This window comes from Apium graveolens, chromosome 11 (genome assembly GCF_009905375.1).
Source record: "Apium graveolens cultivar Ventura chromosome 11, ASM990537v1, whole genome shotgun sequence".
NCBI classification, from domain to species: Eukaryota; Viridiplantae; Streptophyta; class Magnoliopsida; order Apiales; family Apiaceae; genus Apium; species Apium graveolens.
The window spans coordinates 16,127,533-16,143,634 of record NC_133657.1 but is presented as its reverse complement, the minus strand read 5'-3'; the positions used below and the strand labels follow the sequence as shown (position 1 = coordinate 16,143,634).

Sequence of the window (16,102 nt, the reverse complement as noted above, 5' to 3'; positions counted from 1 at the left end):
TAGCTTATTTTGATGGCCCTGAACACTTATTCCTTTCACCCTCGTACACTGTATTTAATCTTGATTATGAATCAACAATTACTAGACAGGGCGCGCCTCAATATAGGGCGCGCCTCAGATGTTTTTCAAATGAGTAATTTCATGTTAGGCAGATAATACAATTTGAAGTAACTTTTCCTTTTGATTGATAATGCACTCTAGTGTTCAAATTACACCGGTCCCATGGCTACTATGCTCTATGGGGAAGTTATTTGAAAAAAAAATTCTTCCTTCTGCTAGTTCCAGGGTTCGCAGTCACATGTACTACCCCCCCCTAGGCTAGAAGGAATTTATTTGCTACTAGCCTATTACATGAGAATCAAATAAGAAAGAGTATAGCTTTGACCTTGTACGGTCCTTCCCAATTAGCCCCAAGCACCCCGTGTTGAGCTATCTTAGTATTAGGCATAACCTTTCGCAACACAAGATCCCCAACCTTGAATGGTACAGATTTAACCCTTTTATTGAAATACCTTGCGACCCTCTGCTGGTATGCAGCAAGCTTTAATTGAGAGTTCGTTCTGGCTTCATCTAGCAAATCCAAGTGAAGCCTCTGGTTAACTTCTGCATCTTCCTCGACAAAGACATCTCTCCGGAGGGATCCAGCTCCTACCTCCACGGGAACCATGGCCTCATATCCATAAGTTAGTAGAAATGGGGTTTCCCCTGTAGTCGTTCTAGCAGTCGTATTGTAAGACCAGAGGATCATGGGCATTTCTTCTGGCCAGTCTCCCTTCTTTTCTTCCAACTTAACCTTCAAGGTATGCTTTATGATTTTGTTTATGGCTTCTGTCTGACCATTACTCTACGGATGATAAACCGCGGCGAAGTCTTTTTTAATCTTTAGGTCTTCACAGAGCTTCCTTAACTCCTTACTATCAAATTGTTTCCCATTGTCTGAAATGAGCTTGTAAGGAATACCAAACCTGCATACTATGGAGTTGAACACAAAATCCCTTATCTTTTTTGCCGTGATTGTGGCTAATGGCATGGCCTCTGCCCATTTGGTGAAGTAGTCCACAGCCACCACAGTGTATTTCACCCCCCCCCTTTGCTTTGGGTAACTCTCCAATGAGATCAATTCTCCACATGGCAAAAGGCCCTGTTGAGGTAATGGTGGTTGTCGGGATGTTGGAATAGTTGGCAAACCGTTGGCAGCGATCACAGGCCCGGACAAAATTAAAAGCATCTTCCCTCATAGTCGGCCAGTAGTACCCTTGTCTGAGCACTTTAAATGCTAAGGAACCACCCCCCGAATGATTGCCACAAATCCCTTCATGCACCTCTCTGAGAATATAATTTCCTTCTTCCCTGTCCACACAACGTAACAGTGGCTGGTTCAATCCTCTCTTGTATAGTACCCTGTCATACTTGACATACTTTGTAGCTTGGTACCGAAGACGTCGAGCCTGTAGTTTATCCTCCGGTACAGCCCCTGATTGAATATAGTTATGGATGGGGGTCATCCAGTTTTCTTTTGGGATTTCTTGCATTTGACACACCTCCACCTCTGGGATACTTGGAATTTCCTGGATTCCCAAGGGGATTTGTCCAAGTTGGACGTTGTCCATCTGCGACCCCATCTTGGCCAAAGCATCCGCATTACTATTCTCTTCTCGTGGAACGCTTTCCAGTCTGGCACTTGAAAATTTTCCCAGTAGGCGTCTTGCACATCTCATATACAGCTCTGTCCGCGGTCCTCGGGCTTGGAATCCTCCGTTGACTTGATTGATAACTAATTCAGAATCACTTCGAACTATCAAATTCACGGCCCCTACTTCCAGAGCTAACTTCAGACCGTTAATCAAGGCTTCATACTCAGCATCATTGTTGGTAGCATAAAATTTGAGATGAATAGCACTCATCAAGCGGTGCCCCTCTGGAGTGATCAGGATTATCCCGGCACCGGACCCGCTGTTGTTTACGGCCCTGTCCACATGTAATGTCCACCACGGGTGGGGGAGTTCCTGCTTCTTTTCGTCCTGATGACTTTCTTGCGAGGTTGATTCTGCCGGTACTATGGCCTTATCATCAATTTCTTCATCAAACTCAAGTACGAAATCGGCCAGCGCTTGTCCTTTGATTGCCGTGCGTGGACAATATTCCAAATCGAATTGCCCTAGCTCTATGGCCCATTTTAACATTCTTCCCGACGATTCGGGTTTATGTAAAATTTGCCGGAGCGGATAAGCGGTGCGAACTTCTATTCGGTGAGCCTGAAAATACGGTCTTAGCTTTCGTGCCGCAAGAATAAGAGCGTACACTAATTTTTCCATGTTGGTATATCTGGTTTCTGCATCCAACAACCTTTTGCTTACATAGTATACAGGTCACTGGGAGCTTGCTTCTTCCTTTACCAAGACGGCACTGACGGAATATTCTGACACCGCCAAATATAGAATTAATGTTTCTCCGTCTTCTGGCTTGGTCAACATCGGCGGATTTCCCAGTTGTTCTTTGATTTTCAGAAAAGCTTCTTCACAATTAGGGGTCCACAGAAAATCCTTCCCTCTCCCTTTGATTGCTTTGAAGAATTCTTTGCACCTATCCGACGACTTTGACACAAATCGATTCAGGGCCGTAATCCTTCCTGTTAGACTCTGTACCTGTTTGACATTGGTGGGGGATTTCATGTCTAGCAGAGCTTTTATTTTTGCTGGGTTGGCCTCAATCCCCCGGTTATTGACCATGAATCCCAAGAATTTTCCCGATTCTACGCCGAACACGCATTTCTGCGGGTTTAGTTTCATCCTATATTTTCTCAGGATATGGAACATTTCAGTTAAGTTGGCGACGTGGTCTTCCGTCCTTTTCGATTTCACGAGCATGTCATCCACATACACTTCCATAGTCTTCCCAATCTGCTTCTTGAACATTTTGTTTACCAACCTTTGGTAAGTGGCACCGGCGTTGATCAGACCAAATGGCATTCCAATATAGCAGTAGAGCCCTCTATCAGTGATGAAAGAGGTGTGCTCCTGGTCAGGCTCATACATAAGGATCTGGTTATACCCGGAATATGCGTCCATGAAGCTGAGCAGGGCATGCCCCGCCGTGGCGTCGACCAACTGATCAATTCTTGGTAGGGGAAAACTATCTTTTGGGCATGTTTTATTTAGGTCGGTGAAGTCCACGCACGTTCTCCATTTGCCGTTGGGCTTTTTTACCAATACCGGATTTGCTAGCCATTCTGGGTAAAAAGATTCTCGAATTAGTCCGACGTCTAGGAGCCTTTTTACTTCTTCTGCTAGGGCTATAGCTCTTTCTCCACTTACGGCCCTTCGTTTTTGTCGAACCCCTTTATGTTTGGGGTCGATATTCAACCGATGGCACATTATTTCTGGATCAATCCCCACCTTATCAGAATGGCTCCATGCAAATACATCAAGGTTTTCTAACAAAAATATTGACAGACCTTCCTTTAACCTTGGTGTCAATTGGGACCCTATTCTCAGAACCTTACTCGGGTCTTTTTCATCAACGGGGATCTCGATCGTATCTTCTGCTGGCCCCATCTTTTCCGTCGGCATTGGTATCCGGGGATCCAAGTCAAGGGGATTATAGATCTCCTGATCTTGTAGAGAGGGTGCATTCCCTTCAGGAGGTGTGCCTTGCGTAGTAGAGTTATCAATTTTTTCAGTATATTTTGCGGGCGGGGGTGCTTCTGCAAGAGGAATGACGTCACCCTGTTCGAGGCTTTGCAAGACACCGAATCTTCCTTCTAAACGTTCCCCATGGAAATCTGCTTGGACTATGGTATACATCGCCTCCTCTTCTTCTTCCAACATCTCAATTCTGATTGTGTCTTCCAGGTACAACATTGTCGAGGGCAACTCAGAGGGATGTTCTTCTTCTTGCTCAACATAATAGTGGACTCGAATTTCCTCGGTTGGTTGCTCAATGCTTTTCTCTCGATCCATGTCCGGAGTATCATCGGCGTGGGAGTCTTTTCTGAACCCTTTCATTGTTTGCCTGTAGCACTCCCGTGAATCATATTGGGAACCCCTGATACTTCCCACTCTATTTGGTGTTGGAAATTTGATTGTTAGGTGATGAATTGAAGTGATGACTCTCATCTCCCGTAGAAAAGGTCGTCCCAATAACACGTTGTGGGATGATTCCTGATTCAGAACCTTAAATTCGAGCATCTTTGTTACCGGCAGTGGGCTTTCCCCTAGTGTGCATGGGAGCCGAATTGACCCCATGACTCTAACTCCTGCACCTGAAAAACCATAGACCCACGAGTCTTCCCCCGATATATCCTGATCAGGCAGTCCCATCTTCTTGAAGGTGCTGTAATAGAGGATGTTTACGGAGCTTCCATTGTCCACGAAGGCTCTATGGACATTCTTTGTACCGATTTGGATGGAAATAACCAACACATTATTGTGTGGGTGATGTACCCATCGGGCATCTGTTTCTCTGAAAGTGATATCCATGGACTCCCCTTTAAACACTTTGGGTGGTCGGGTTTCCACCCTATGAATATCTGTGAGAGGCCTAAACCGGGCTTCCCTAGCGTATTTTGCCAAGGCTCGGTTGCTGCATTCCATTCCGGGATCTCCCCCGTAGATTGTTCGGATACTGCCATCTCTGATAAATTTATTTTCCTCCGGGGTATCATTGTTTGTCCCGCGTGGGGCTCGTCTTTCCTCTTCCCTTGTCCTGTCATCCTTGTGCTTCCTTACTTCCTTGACTACCCATTCTCCGAGGTATCCTTCCTTGATAAACGCTTCGATTTCGTCTTTTAAATGTCGGCACTCGTGCGTGTTATGTCCAGATGATTCATGGTATTCACAATATTTATTCTTGTCTTTGCTTTGCCATGATGATAAAGCTTCAGGTTTCCTAAATAGCCCTTTATTTCTGTTTACCTCATAGATATGGTCGATAGATGCGACCAAAGGTGTGTATCAGCTTGTCTTGTAGTCATAGTTTGAGGGAGGGCTCCATCCCCTCCTTGTGCTTGTTGTATTTATCCGGCCTGGGCTTCGACTATCCCTTCGGTATCTCGGGCTTGGTGACCTATCCCTCTTCCTTCCTTTGTTTCTTTGACTCGACTGTGAAGTTGGTTGTACATCTGCCAAAGATTGTTCTATAGCTTTAAAGGATTCTGCCAAAGCGAAGACATATGCGAGAGTGGCCGGATCTTTCCCTTGCAAGTGCTTCCAAAAATCTGAACCAACCCTTAATCCTGTGATCAGGAAACTTTTTAGGGCTTCGTCTGAGGCCCCCCTCACGCTAGTAGACTCGGCGTTGAACCTTTTGAAGTACGATGTTAAACTTTCATTTTCTCTTTGCCTAACATTGGCAAGAGTTGTGACAGAGGGAGCGTATCTCACCGCGGCTTGGAACTTAGTTAAGAACAAATTCTTCATCTGATCCCACGAGGTGATCACTCCTGGCCCGAGCTTTTGAAACCACTGCTGGGCGCTTTCTCTAAAGGTTGCCGCCAAGAGACGACATCGAGCCAAGTCCGGGACTTGGTACACATCCATCTCTATATTAAAACGACCCAGGAATTCCACCGGATCTGAGTTTCCGTGGAAGCGGAGATCGCTGGTAGTGTTGCGATACCCGGCCGGCAATTGCGCATCCCTTACTACTGCCGAGAATGGGGACGGGATTTCAGCTGTAGCCGCCACCCTGCCTTCGAGATGGTTAAGTAGCCTTTTCAAATCTCCTACATTGAAAGTTCCCACGCCGGGAATGGTCTGCATTTGAGTCTGTGAACCTTGGGGTTACAATGGAGGTATTTCCACTTGATTCCCCCCGGGAGGGGCTTGCTGCTGGTTCGTATTCTGGGCGTCTTCAGGTATTACAATTATTTCAGGATTTCGTCCCTGATTTCTCCCTTGATTCTCTTCTCCACCTTGGCCGCGACCTCGAACCGTACCGCGGTCATAGTTTTCTATATTCCTGGGGTCATCATGTTCCACATAATCATAGCCATCTGCTTGGTTATTCCAGCGAGAATCGAGGTGTCTGCGGTAATTGTCACGACGGTATCCGTCTAAATATCTGCCTCGGCCTCCACCTCTTCCCCTCCATTGAGGCCTTCTCCATCGATCGTTTCCATACCCACGTCCATGATCGCGGTGCCGCTCCCGATTTTCCTGGGGATTCGGGGGCACACGCGTTGGATCGCGGTGCCGCTCCCGATTATCCTGAGAATTCAGGGGCACACGCGTTGGATCGCGGTGCCGCTCCCGATTATCCTGGGAATTCAGGGGCACACGCGTTGGATCGCGGTGCCGCTCTCGATTATCCTGGGAATTCAAGGGCACACGCGTTGGATCGCGGTGCCGCTCCCGATTTTCCTGGGAATTCAGGGGCACACGCGTTGTATCATGGGGCGTCACATCTCCGTGATCAGCTTCTCTCTGCCATTCAAGTAACACCATTCTCAAATCGTCATCGCCCAAGCGAATCCCCAAGCGATCTTTCAGAGCTGCGAAGCCTCGTGGCTGATTCTCCGGTATTGATTCCGCCTGCCGGCGTTCCTCGAGACTACGTCCAGAACGGTGTGGATGGGTGGCTCCCCGGTTATCTGTTCGCATAATTTCCCGTCCATCAGCATCTTCTTCCACTAGCTCAACGATCGGGGACGTGTCATTAGAATAGTCCAGGCGTCGCGGGGTTATCGGCACGCGTCCTCTTTCAGTGTGGCCATGGTCGGCCGAGACATCCCTGTCTGTCATGGGTGCTTTTTCAGGCGCCTGAGCCGCTCGGTTGTGGCGAAGACCTCTCCTGCCCTTGCGTCGTTCCACGGTGCTTAACCTTGAATCGAAATCATTCAAAGCATCGCCCATGCGATACAGTTGTTCCAACAAGTCAGCGTTGCTGATGAGCACAGACGGCTGTCCTCCAACATCCGGTGTGGGACGGTCAGTCATCGGCGGAACGTAGGGTTCATATTCATAGCCATGATCGGAATCTTCTTCAGAACTTCCATCGTAAAAACCTCCATCGTGATATTGAGACATCCTTCCTCCCAGATGTAGATCTTGTAAGGCCCCTCCTTCTAGCACCAATTTGTTGACGGAGGAATTTGGGAACAACAAAACTTGAGGTTAGTAGCCGGAAACAAGATCTGTGATGGCGGTTCTTTGTCGGAAATGTGAGCAGTAGTCGGTGGATCCGATGAACAGTATTCGTCGGAAAAGATGAACAGTATTTGGTGGTGGTGATTATTGGGGGCTGAGATTGCTTAGGGTTAGTGGTGGCTCCTTTGCGCTCTCGCTTCTGACCCCTTACAATGTGCCTACGTACCCCTATTTATAGGGGATCAAGCCCACATAGTTCTTGGGGAACAAGAAACCTAATGGGCTTAGATTTCTTATCCCGAGGCCCAATAGGAAACCTACTGGAAACCGTCTTCTACTAACTTTAGGAATGTCCGCCGATGAGGCCCAACCACAAAGGCCCAAGGCTCGTCCGCGGCTTCGAGACTTCACGGATAAGGCATCTCCCTGGCCAAGGATAACCCTCCGCTACCAGCTGTTTCTCTAGTCCGTGGACGCAGGTATAGCCGTGGTTCACCCCAAATGTTGGACGCATCCTTGTCCCCCGATAAGGAGCCCCTACCAGATTGCAGGACAAGTGATCCCAAGCTTTTGGGTGCAAAGTGCAGGATACTCTGAAGTCTCCCAACGAGGACACCTGTTGACTACAGAGACAGAGCTCCCAAAGCACACACCAGATTTCACCCCACATCCCCAATGAGGACACCATTGACTACAGGAGGAGGTCTTCAGTCCAGGCATACCCCTGGAGGTCTCTGACCACGGACACCGCCTTTCCTGTAGATATGCTACAGGAAGGAGTTCCTCAATAGAGTACCTGCATCAAGTAGGTTAGTAATAATAATCTCCATCTTCCTTGAGCCTTCTAGAGAATCCACCTAATCAGCACATAAAAGCTATACTTATGTCCAAGTAGAAATTCAAGGCGCGCCCTAACATCTCTGTATGTTGGCGCCGCCCTGTATCACCAGCTTTTGGTTTCTCATACCATTTTACATCATAAGGCGCGCCCTAAACTATTTATCTTTGGGGCTGACTTTAATTCTGCCCAAGCCACAGTATGGACATGTCGAAGTAATCATGTCCAAATGATCCACCCAAGGAGCCTTCCTTACCTAGGGCGCGCCCTAAGGCTCACTATAGGACAGACTCCAATTAAGCCACTCATCTATCTTTTTTCAACGATTGGACGCGCCTCGTCATGTTCAAGGGCGCGCCTTTAAGGCAAAACGGTCACGGGCCACTTAACCGTTTAACCAATGCAGCGCGTTCTTAGGGCGTGCCATCTGTTTATGGAAAGTTAATCTTATCTTTTCTTAGTTTTTAGGCGTTTCTCCTTCAATTTTACCTATTTTATCAATCTTAATCTGAATATTGTTTATACCAACATTTCGGCATAACACATCTCTTATTTTATGCAAAACTGTACGCCCAATTTTGAGAATTTGGTATTTTACCGGTTTAAATTGTAAAATCGCGCCTCTTGTAAAAAAATACATAGCTTGTTTCCTACCCTTTCCGTTATATTTATATAATCCCATTGCCTAAAAGAAAATATCGATTTATAATCCAAAACCTAACCAATTTCTCAGCTAAATAAATTAAAGTCACGTCCTATCAGCTACGTTACACACAAAAACAGTAACTTCTTTCCATTTCTCTCCAAGCTCCACAAAATAGTTCTGGTGGATCAACCATGAGAATGGTTGGTTTTCATATATGTTGAGCTAAATTTACACCTATATATGCATAATCCAATATTTTTATTTCTGTCAGTTTCTTCTCAGTTTCCGATACCTCATCCTGTTTCATCAACAAGATAATAGCATATTCTGCTAAACGTAATGTATATATCATATATAAGCACATGAGCCATTAGTGCCAGTTACCATATTCTTCAGCAATTCAGAGCCACTTTAATAGTTGCAGGAAAACACTATGAGTAGCTGAATGAGTAATTCCCAAAACAAAATCTGCAACTGCGGAGTGAGTACTAAACTACATAAAAATCTACAATTTGAATTCAATTTTGACTATTTACAATTTGAATTCCAATTATGATTCTCTGCCAATTTATTCATAAATACAAAAAGAAAAATTTATCTGAATAAGAGAAACAGTGAAGGGCAATATCATTCTGTCAAGATGTATTAAAATAACAGACACATCTCTCAGTGATGCCTAATGTTAGGTGGGAATGCAAGTTTATATATTTAGTTGGATTCTAAGCTTTTGACATTGTCTAATATCCATTTTGACTGTTAAGTGTGAATTTCATCCTAAATAAGAGCTAAATTCTACTAAACCATATCACAGGTTCAGATCCATTAGTGAAATTATTCAATCAGATGCACAAGTGAAGTTATAATGTTTGCGGTTCCATAAACTCAAAAGTTTCTCAGAAGTAGAAATACTGAGTAACACTTGAACAGCTTGAAATGGGCTCAATCTAAGCACTGGAATCAGTAAATTAAACTAACCAAAGGGAACTAGTATATAGAATAAAAGAATTTAAAATACATTTCCAATGTAGTGGGATAGCTACAGCTAACTACACGAAAAAATGTGAGAAATGGTATCCTCACCTCGGATTGATACATGATGCATTCTTTGCTTTCGCCTTATCGCTTGTTAAAATAATAACACTATCAACACAACCAGTCGAAAGCACTTTTAGAAGGACAATCCAGAGATTAGATGAATCACTGGTATCAAGACCCAAAATCTTAGGCAATCAATAGAATTGCTGTTATTAATATCTGCAAACGTGGGGCCAGTTCCCACAGACGATGAGCCGGTAAAGTTTCCATTTTTTCCTGTTGAACTGCATCCATTGGAAAAATGGAACAAGAAACCTAATAAGATGATAGTAGCAAAAAAACAAAACCTAATAATTAAGTTTTACCCAAAATTGTAACTGATTGAGCTGTGTTGAATCTGTAGAAAACAAAAAGAAGTGTACTCAATCTTATTCTCATTATGTGTTGTTTGTGTGGGTTTTATGCACTAGTCATGGAACATTTTGCAGATATTATAGCAATTCATATCATTGTGTGAGTTGTAATACTTTTTTTCTGTAAGAAATATGCAACACAATCATCAGTAGGTGTTCAGAGCATTGTGCCAGTTAGTAGGCAGCATCTGATGCTTTATAAGTGACAATATAACTCGTTTGAAAACCATAACCATGGACTGCCACCACTTTAAAATTAAAATTACATTGTTTTTTATTGTCTCAAACTAGAAATAAATTATTTTTCTCAGACAGTAAGTACTGAATATTCAATTGCATAATCCAAGTAGATTTATATTAATCAAGATGCGATCATATCGACATAAGTAGTGTTAAAGATGTACTTGAAATTAATTTTAATTATGGTAGGAAGAGAGGAGGGACAATTTTATACTTTGTTGCCCGAAAAGGGAAAAAAAACTTATTAATTTAGTGACAAACCCCATCAAGAATTACGAATCTAATAAGTTTTATCCTACAATTTTGAGTTGCAAATGAAATTGTACATTATGTGTAGCAAAAATATGATTGTGCCTTGGTGCATCTTATTTAAATATATACACAAAAGAAAATACCAATAATAAAAGTAACTTTACCAACCCAACATTATTAATAGGGGTTTTTTCATAATTTGCAAAAATATTATTCTCTCCGTCCCACTAGATTCTTTACATGCTTTTTCCTTGTGCTCGGCACAAATTTTAAAGCTACTATAAAGTATGGTTCTATAATTTATTTTTAGAATTTTTTTCTGTATAAAAGTTTAAACATTATTTTTTATTTAAAAGAAAAAAATATTTAAAATTACTTAGGGAACCATGATTTAAGAAAGTCTTAAAATGCGTGTTGATCCCCGTCCCCTAATGTAAAGAATTGAGTGGGACGGAGGTAATATCACTTTTTAAAAATATTTGCAAAAATACGTTTTGCAACTTTGCAACCACATGTGCAACTTCAATTCTACAAAATATTTGCAAAAATGCGTTCTGTAACTTGTAACAATATGTTCTAAAATGCAACATATAATGCAACCCGAAATGCAAACTAAAATAGTTGCACAGTTCAAATAAATATAACCTATGCAACATCGTATTTTTGCAAACATTTGCAGAGTAAAATAATATTTTTGCAAATATTTTCAGAAGTTGGTAAAATCGCAAATAACTTTATAAAAAGTAGTATTTTAGATAAATTCCCTTATTAATAGTTGAGTTGCATCCCCAACCACACTCACCTATTGTCTTAATTTTAAGTCATTCCAATGGCAAGAAGTTTTCGCATTTCAATCATAGATGATGGCAAAGATTTGACCTTTTCAAACTCTGTCTTAACTCACTAGAGGCCCGGGAAACAAAGATAAGGTAAATTATAGTTGGGCTTTGGTCTTCTATATTTGTTAATCCTCTTCTAGTCCTTTATATTATTCCACATCATTTTCCTTATTTTTCTTAATTTTCTCAAACCCTAGTCTATAACTCTTTTTTCATGTCTTTATGTATTATTATTTTTATGTTTATGTAATGTGTGAAAATAGGTTTGTAAGCTAATTGATAAGTAGGTGTGTACATGTATATATTATATACTATTAAAATATAAAAATTATTTATATATGTTTATCATTATTTTATTATATATATATTATTTATATTTTTATTTAGAACATAATAAATATTATGTAATGTTAATTATAAAAATGTTACTTTATTATTAACTAAATTTATAAAAATTCTAATATAAAAGATATGTTTTAGTCATAATATATTTTATTTATATGTATTAATATTTGTTAATCATTTTTTCCATTTATTTTAAGTATGTTATTATATTTTCAATCAATCTTAATAATTATCTATATTTATTTTATTAATTTTACTTTAAAATATCGACATAAATATAAAAATATTCTACTATTAGCATTAAATATAATTTATTAAATATTATAATTTTATTTTAACTAATATATATTTGAATTTAATTAAAAAAGTTGAATATAGCTAATGATTATAGCTAAAAGTGGTTACAGGTTCAATAAAATTTTAGTTAATCTTGTTTTAGCTAACAGTTTTAGGTTTTGTTGGACATGCTCTAAGTTTGGCATTTATAGTATTCATACTTACGGGACAGGTGGACCTTAAACTTCAAAAAGGGCAACTGTTTTCAATCACTTCCATCCATTTTGTCAAAAATGTTTGTTAAGGGTTTTTATCAAAAAAAAATGTATATTTAATAATTTAATTTAATTGCCTAAATTTTTTTAACTCAATTATCAATATACCGCCAACTCTCACTATTTATAAAAAGTAAATATAAGAATTTAATTCTCACTAACTTTACATAAAATATTTGTTTTCTCGAATAATACATTTCTTAACTTGTACAATATCTAATCACATATTCGTTTGCATATATTATTTAAAAATACAATTAAATCATACTATTATTTAATCAACCAAATAATAAAAATATATTTTATTATAAAACGAATTAATATTTTGAACATATAAAATCACATTATAATATAAGTTTTTTTGGGTACATATCAAAAATTATATTATATTGATACGAAATTGTCATTGTACTTTTCAATGGTAACCAAGGTTGCAAAGTGAGAGTGTCTTTTAAGTTTAGGGGTTCAACTGCCACATTTCAAAGAATAAGTACTTAAATGTATATTTCCCAAACTTTGAGAGCTTACAAAGTGTAAAATACTCTTAATATTTTCACCTAACTTTTTTTTTCCCCTACTTTATTACACACGCACACAACTGGAGTTTGTGTCAAACTCCTGTGTCCTGACCTCCCACGGGGACAAGAGCTCAACCACTTTTCACCTAACTTAGTTGTGTAGCATATGATTAACATTATTGACCCTTCATTTTAGAGCAGAAAATAGTAGTTCTGCAGTGAATCAACAATGTGAGCAAGAAGTCTAGGATGTCTAAGATCCTGTATATCTATCTTATTTCATTGCAATTTTTAGTTTTTTCTTTATCCTCGGAGCAGTTCTGTTGCATATTCCTCCCCTGCCTTTACAATTTATAGCATATTCTTTATACAAAATGCTACAAATGGCTCTGAAAATAAACAAAATTGCTGCCAAGATAACCGTATATTTAATGCAAAGCATGAATGCAAAAGATGTACTATTGCGTTCAAATTAACAGGGCACAATACTTAAAAACTAAACAACAGAACATAAACACAACACATTAGTTAAATAGAATAGCTAATTGTGTATACGCGCATTGTAATCAAGGTTAAAAATTACCTTGATGGGAATTTACAATTAGCATGACCTGAAATAACAATACAAAAAGAACACAATTATTCGTAATCACGGTAATTAATTTTAAACTCTTAATTACACACAGTAAAAAGAAGAAGGAGCTTACTGGGATTTAAAGAAGTAAGAGCAGCAGCATTGTCAAAATTACAACTATCCTCGGTCAAACCATGCTTAAGAAAGTAATCATTGAAAGCAAACGACGCCGTTCTTTGAATATCGGCAGGATCGTAACACGGGCCGCCTTGTTGGATAGCAGTACAATCAGCACCGCCAGAGCTACAGGCCCAGTCGAGAGCGGACTGAAGAGCAGCGTCCTCGGCGTTGTTCTTGGCCACGCACCAGAGCTCCTGCCCTCTGATTTGGGCAGATTGTTTAGTGGTTAGATGAAGAGGTGTTGAATAGATTAGAGAAAGTGAAAGAAGGATGAGTGTTAAAGAGAGTTTCATGGTTTGTGGAAATGTTACTACTTGATTTGAATCCGGAAAAGGAAAGTAGACTAGTACTCTACTCTGTCTGGGATTGTACACCGTAAATATGACCGTTGGTTTCTTTGTTTTTTCTACATACAATGAATGACCCAAACGATAATAAGTTTTTGGAATTATTCGTTTTACTATGGGGCTTATGATATTTGTAAAAAAAACCAAATATTATAAACTATTTTCTTGTTTTTTAGAAATTTTTAAGGCATATTGCCCGGGTTTGGGTCGTTAGAGTATTTTGAACGAGGGTATAAAAAGAGTGTCAAATTGCCATCTGTCATGAGATGACATGACACTCTTGTTCGCTATCGTCGGAGGTTGTAGCCAATTTTTGATATCCTTTACCACCCTCTCAAAAAAAAGTGTTATATGTTCTAATAAAGACATGTATCGTCATATCAATTTTAAATTATATTTGTATATGAATACTTTGACAACTTTGAGTGCTAATTGTTGAAATAAATTATGATATGAGAGTGTCAAAAGTACAATTGAAGAAAGAAATAATGATATATTAATATTATTGATGAGTTGATAATATTGACATGTTTGATTTAGCATCCCAATAGATATAGCTCTTAGGATACATTTCATTCTCGGGTTTAAGCTGACTATATAATACTGTGTTAGAGTTATGATTTGGTAAGAAATCTTGGTTTCGAGTCCTCTACCTCCATACCTCCGGTAATCTAAATACATTTGCATGTTGTTTGTTTTATTGTTATCGATTTTCTCATTATTACGACTTACTTACGATTGATGAAAGTATTGAATAGTACATGATAAGTTTTAGAGATAAATGTAAAGAGGATTTCTTCCCTAATCTTTGATTTTCTTTTCTTTTCATTCTAAAAAATTACTTTTGAAACATGAGATGGAAATATATTATACAACTTTCTTTTCTTTTCTTCTAAAAATTTGATTCTGGAACACGTGTGCTTGCCTTTACATGTCTCAGATGAAACTTAAGACACAATCTATATATTCCATTATCTCATTGTTATAATAAATGGTACAGTCTCTTTTGTAAATGAGAGAAACCCTTAAACGAATGAGACAGACTAAATTTCTCTGCAGAATGTAAATTCCTAAAACATAAAAATAGTAATAATTATAAATAAACAATGCAGACTACCAAGACGTTTTCACTTGGTTCGGCTCATATCCCTAGTCTTTGACCTACATCCAAGTCCTCATGCCAACTAGCATAGAGAATGTATTATATTAACTTCAATAAAAAACTTACAATCTTTCTTGACTACAAATAGACAGCGTTTGAAAGAAGACTTTCCTCTAGCACACTTGCTACCTAGCAATACTGCTACCACTAGCCCACTGATTACTTTTGCCTAATCCTTTGATGATCAAATCATTGCCACAATCCGACACAAGTTAATAAATACACGCAATGTAGAAAGATAAAGAGTTACAACTCAAACTATCTTATTGTTTGACTGGATATTCAAGATATAGAAACAGAAGAGATTTTCTAAAAGAATAGTTGTGCAAGCGTTAGTTGTAATCTGAAAACATGAGATGGGTAATACATTTCAAACTATTCATATTATTTTGATTGGATATTCAAGAGAATGAAATAAAAAGAGTTTTTCAGACAATGAAGATAGAACGTGTAGTAAACATTAGTTTCAATCTGAAAAACAAGATGTGTATTTATACACACAAGTCTAACGGATAATATTTTCAAAACAAAGAAGAGATAAGATTGTATAATCTATCTGTTTGAAAATATTTGAAAAAGTCTTTATAAAATAACCCGTTAGTTGGTTAGGAAAAGATAAACCTTATAGAGGGTAAGTTTTGAATAGATAAAGATGGTTTATCAAGATAGAATTTGTTTTGGAGATAAACGTGTTTACCTAGTCAAATAGAAACACAAATAAACCTTATCACTTAAGACAACTATCTAACTAATCTGCATTAACTCGGAATTCTTGAAATAAGTCATCATCAGAAATCTGCAAAATTAACATTCTCCCCTTTTTATGATGATGACAAAGAGTTTAAATAAACCCTATGGAAAATACTTTAAGCCCTTTTTAAGATGTTAGAACCGTATTAAAAATATATATATGCATATTATCTTTTATGCAACATATAAAACAATGAGTAAAAAACCAAATGAAATTAGTACATTATCAAAATCAAAAATAGCTCTTTCTCCCCCTCAACATCATAAAAGGGACAAAAGAATTAATTAGACAAAGAGCACATACCAAGTTCTCTATGCATTAGATAA

The 16,102-nt window shown here is 39.1% G+C and overlaps 3 protein-coding genes across 3 annotated transcripts; all 3 read right to left on the bottom strand.

The window, feature by feature from the left end:
* Nucleotides 1–358: 358 nt before the first annotated feature.
* On the bottom strand, nt 359–2,315 carry LOC141695382 (uncharacterized). The gene is made up of 2 exons (XM_074499630.1): nt 966–2,315; nt 359–844 (listed from the first exon to the last, which is right to left on the bottom strand). The coding sequence occupies exons 1-2, from the start codon at nt 2,313–2,315 to the stop codon at nt 359–361; spliced, it is 1,836 nt and encodes a 611-aa protein (XP_074355731.1).
* A 54-nt stretch (nt 2,316–2,369) lies between these two features.
* On the bottom strand, nt 2,370–5,759 carry LOC141695381 (uncharacterized). The gene is made up of 2 exons (XM_074499629.1): nt 5,065–5,759; nt 2,370–4,905 (listed from the first exon to the last, which is right to left on the bottom strand). The coding sequence occupies exons 1-2, from the start codon at nt 5,757–5,759 to the stop codon at nt 2,370–2,372; spliced, it is 3,231 nt and encodes a 1,076-aa protein (XP_074355730.1).
* Nucleotides 5,760–9,530: 3,771 nt separating this feature from the next.
* On the bottom strand, nt 9,531–13,915 carry LOC141696705 (PLASMODESMATA CALLOSE-BINDING PROTEIN 5-like). Its single transcript, XM_074500823.1, has 3 exons — nt 13,470–13,915; nt 13,346–13,373; nt 9,531–9,888 (listed from the first exon to the last, which is right to left on the bottom strand). Exons 1-3 carry the CDS (start codon nt 13,807–13,809, stop codon nt 9,738–9,740), a joined length of 519 nt encoding a protein of 172 aa, XP_074356924.1. The 5' UTR covers nt 13,810–13,915; the 3' UTR covers nt 9,531–9,737.
* Between the last annotated feature and the right edge of the window lie 2,187 nt (nt 13,916–16,102).

What these genes read in the sequence shown, in the direction of transcription:
- LOC141695382 (XM_074499630.1), bottom strand. Translation starts at nt 2,315, where the DNA reads ATGGAAAAATTAGTGTACGCTCTTATTCTTGCGGCACGAAAGCTAAGA. An exon ending in TTCAACTCCATAGTATGCAG is followed by an intron (nt 845 to 965) that starts GTTTGGTATTCC and finishes TATCATCCGTAG; the next exon opens with AGTAATGGTCAGACAGAAGC.
- LOC141695381 (XM_074499629.1), bottom strand. Translation starts at nt 5,759, where the DNA reads ATGCAGACCATTCCCGGCGTGGGAACTTTCAATGTAGGAGATTTGAAA. An exon ending in AAAGGAAGGAAGAGGGATAG is followed by an intron (nt 4,906 to 5,064) that starts GTCACCAAGCCC and finishes TGAGGTAAACAG; the next exon opens with AAATAAAGGGCTATTTAGGA.
- LOC141696705 (XM_074500823.1), bottom strand. Translation starts at nt 13,809, where the DNA reads ATGAAACTCTCTTTAACACTCATCCTTCTTTCACTTTCTCTAATCTAT. An exon ending in TCTTACTTCTTTAAATCCCA is followed by an intron (nt 13,374 to 13,469) that starts GTAAGCTCCTTC and finishes TTGTTATTTCAG; the next exon opens with GTCATGCTAATTGTAAATTC. An exon ending in AATTGTAAATTCCCATCAAG is followed by an intron (nt 9,889 to 13,345) that starts GTAATTTTTAAC and finishes CAATGGATGCAG; the next exon opens with TTCAACAGGAAAAAATGGAA.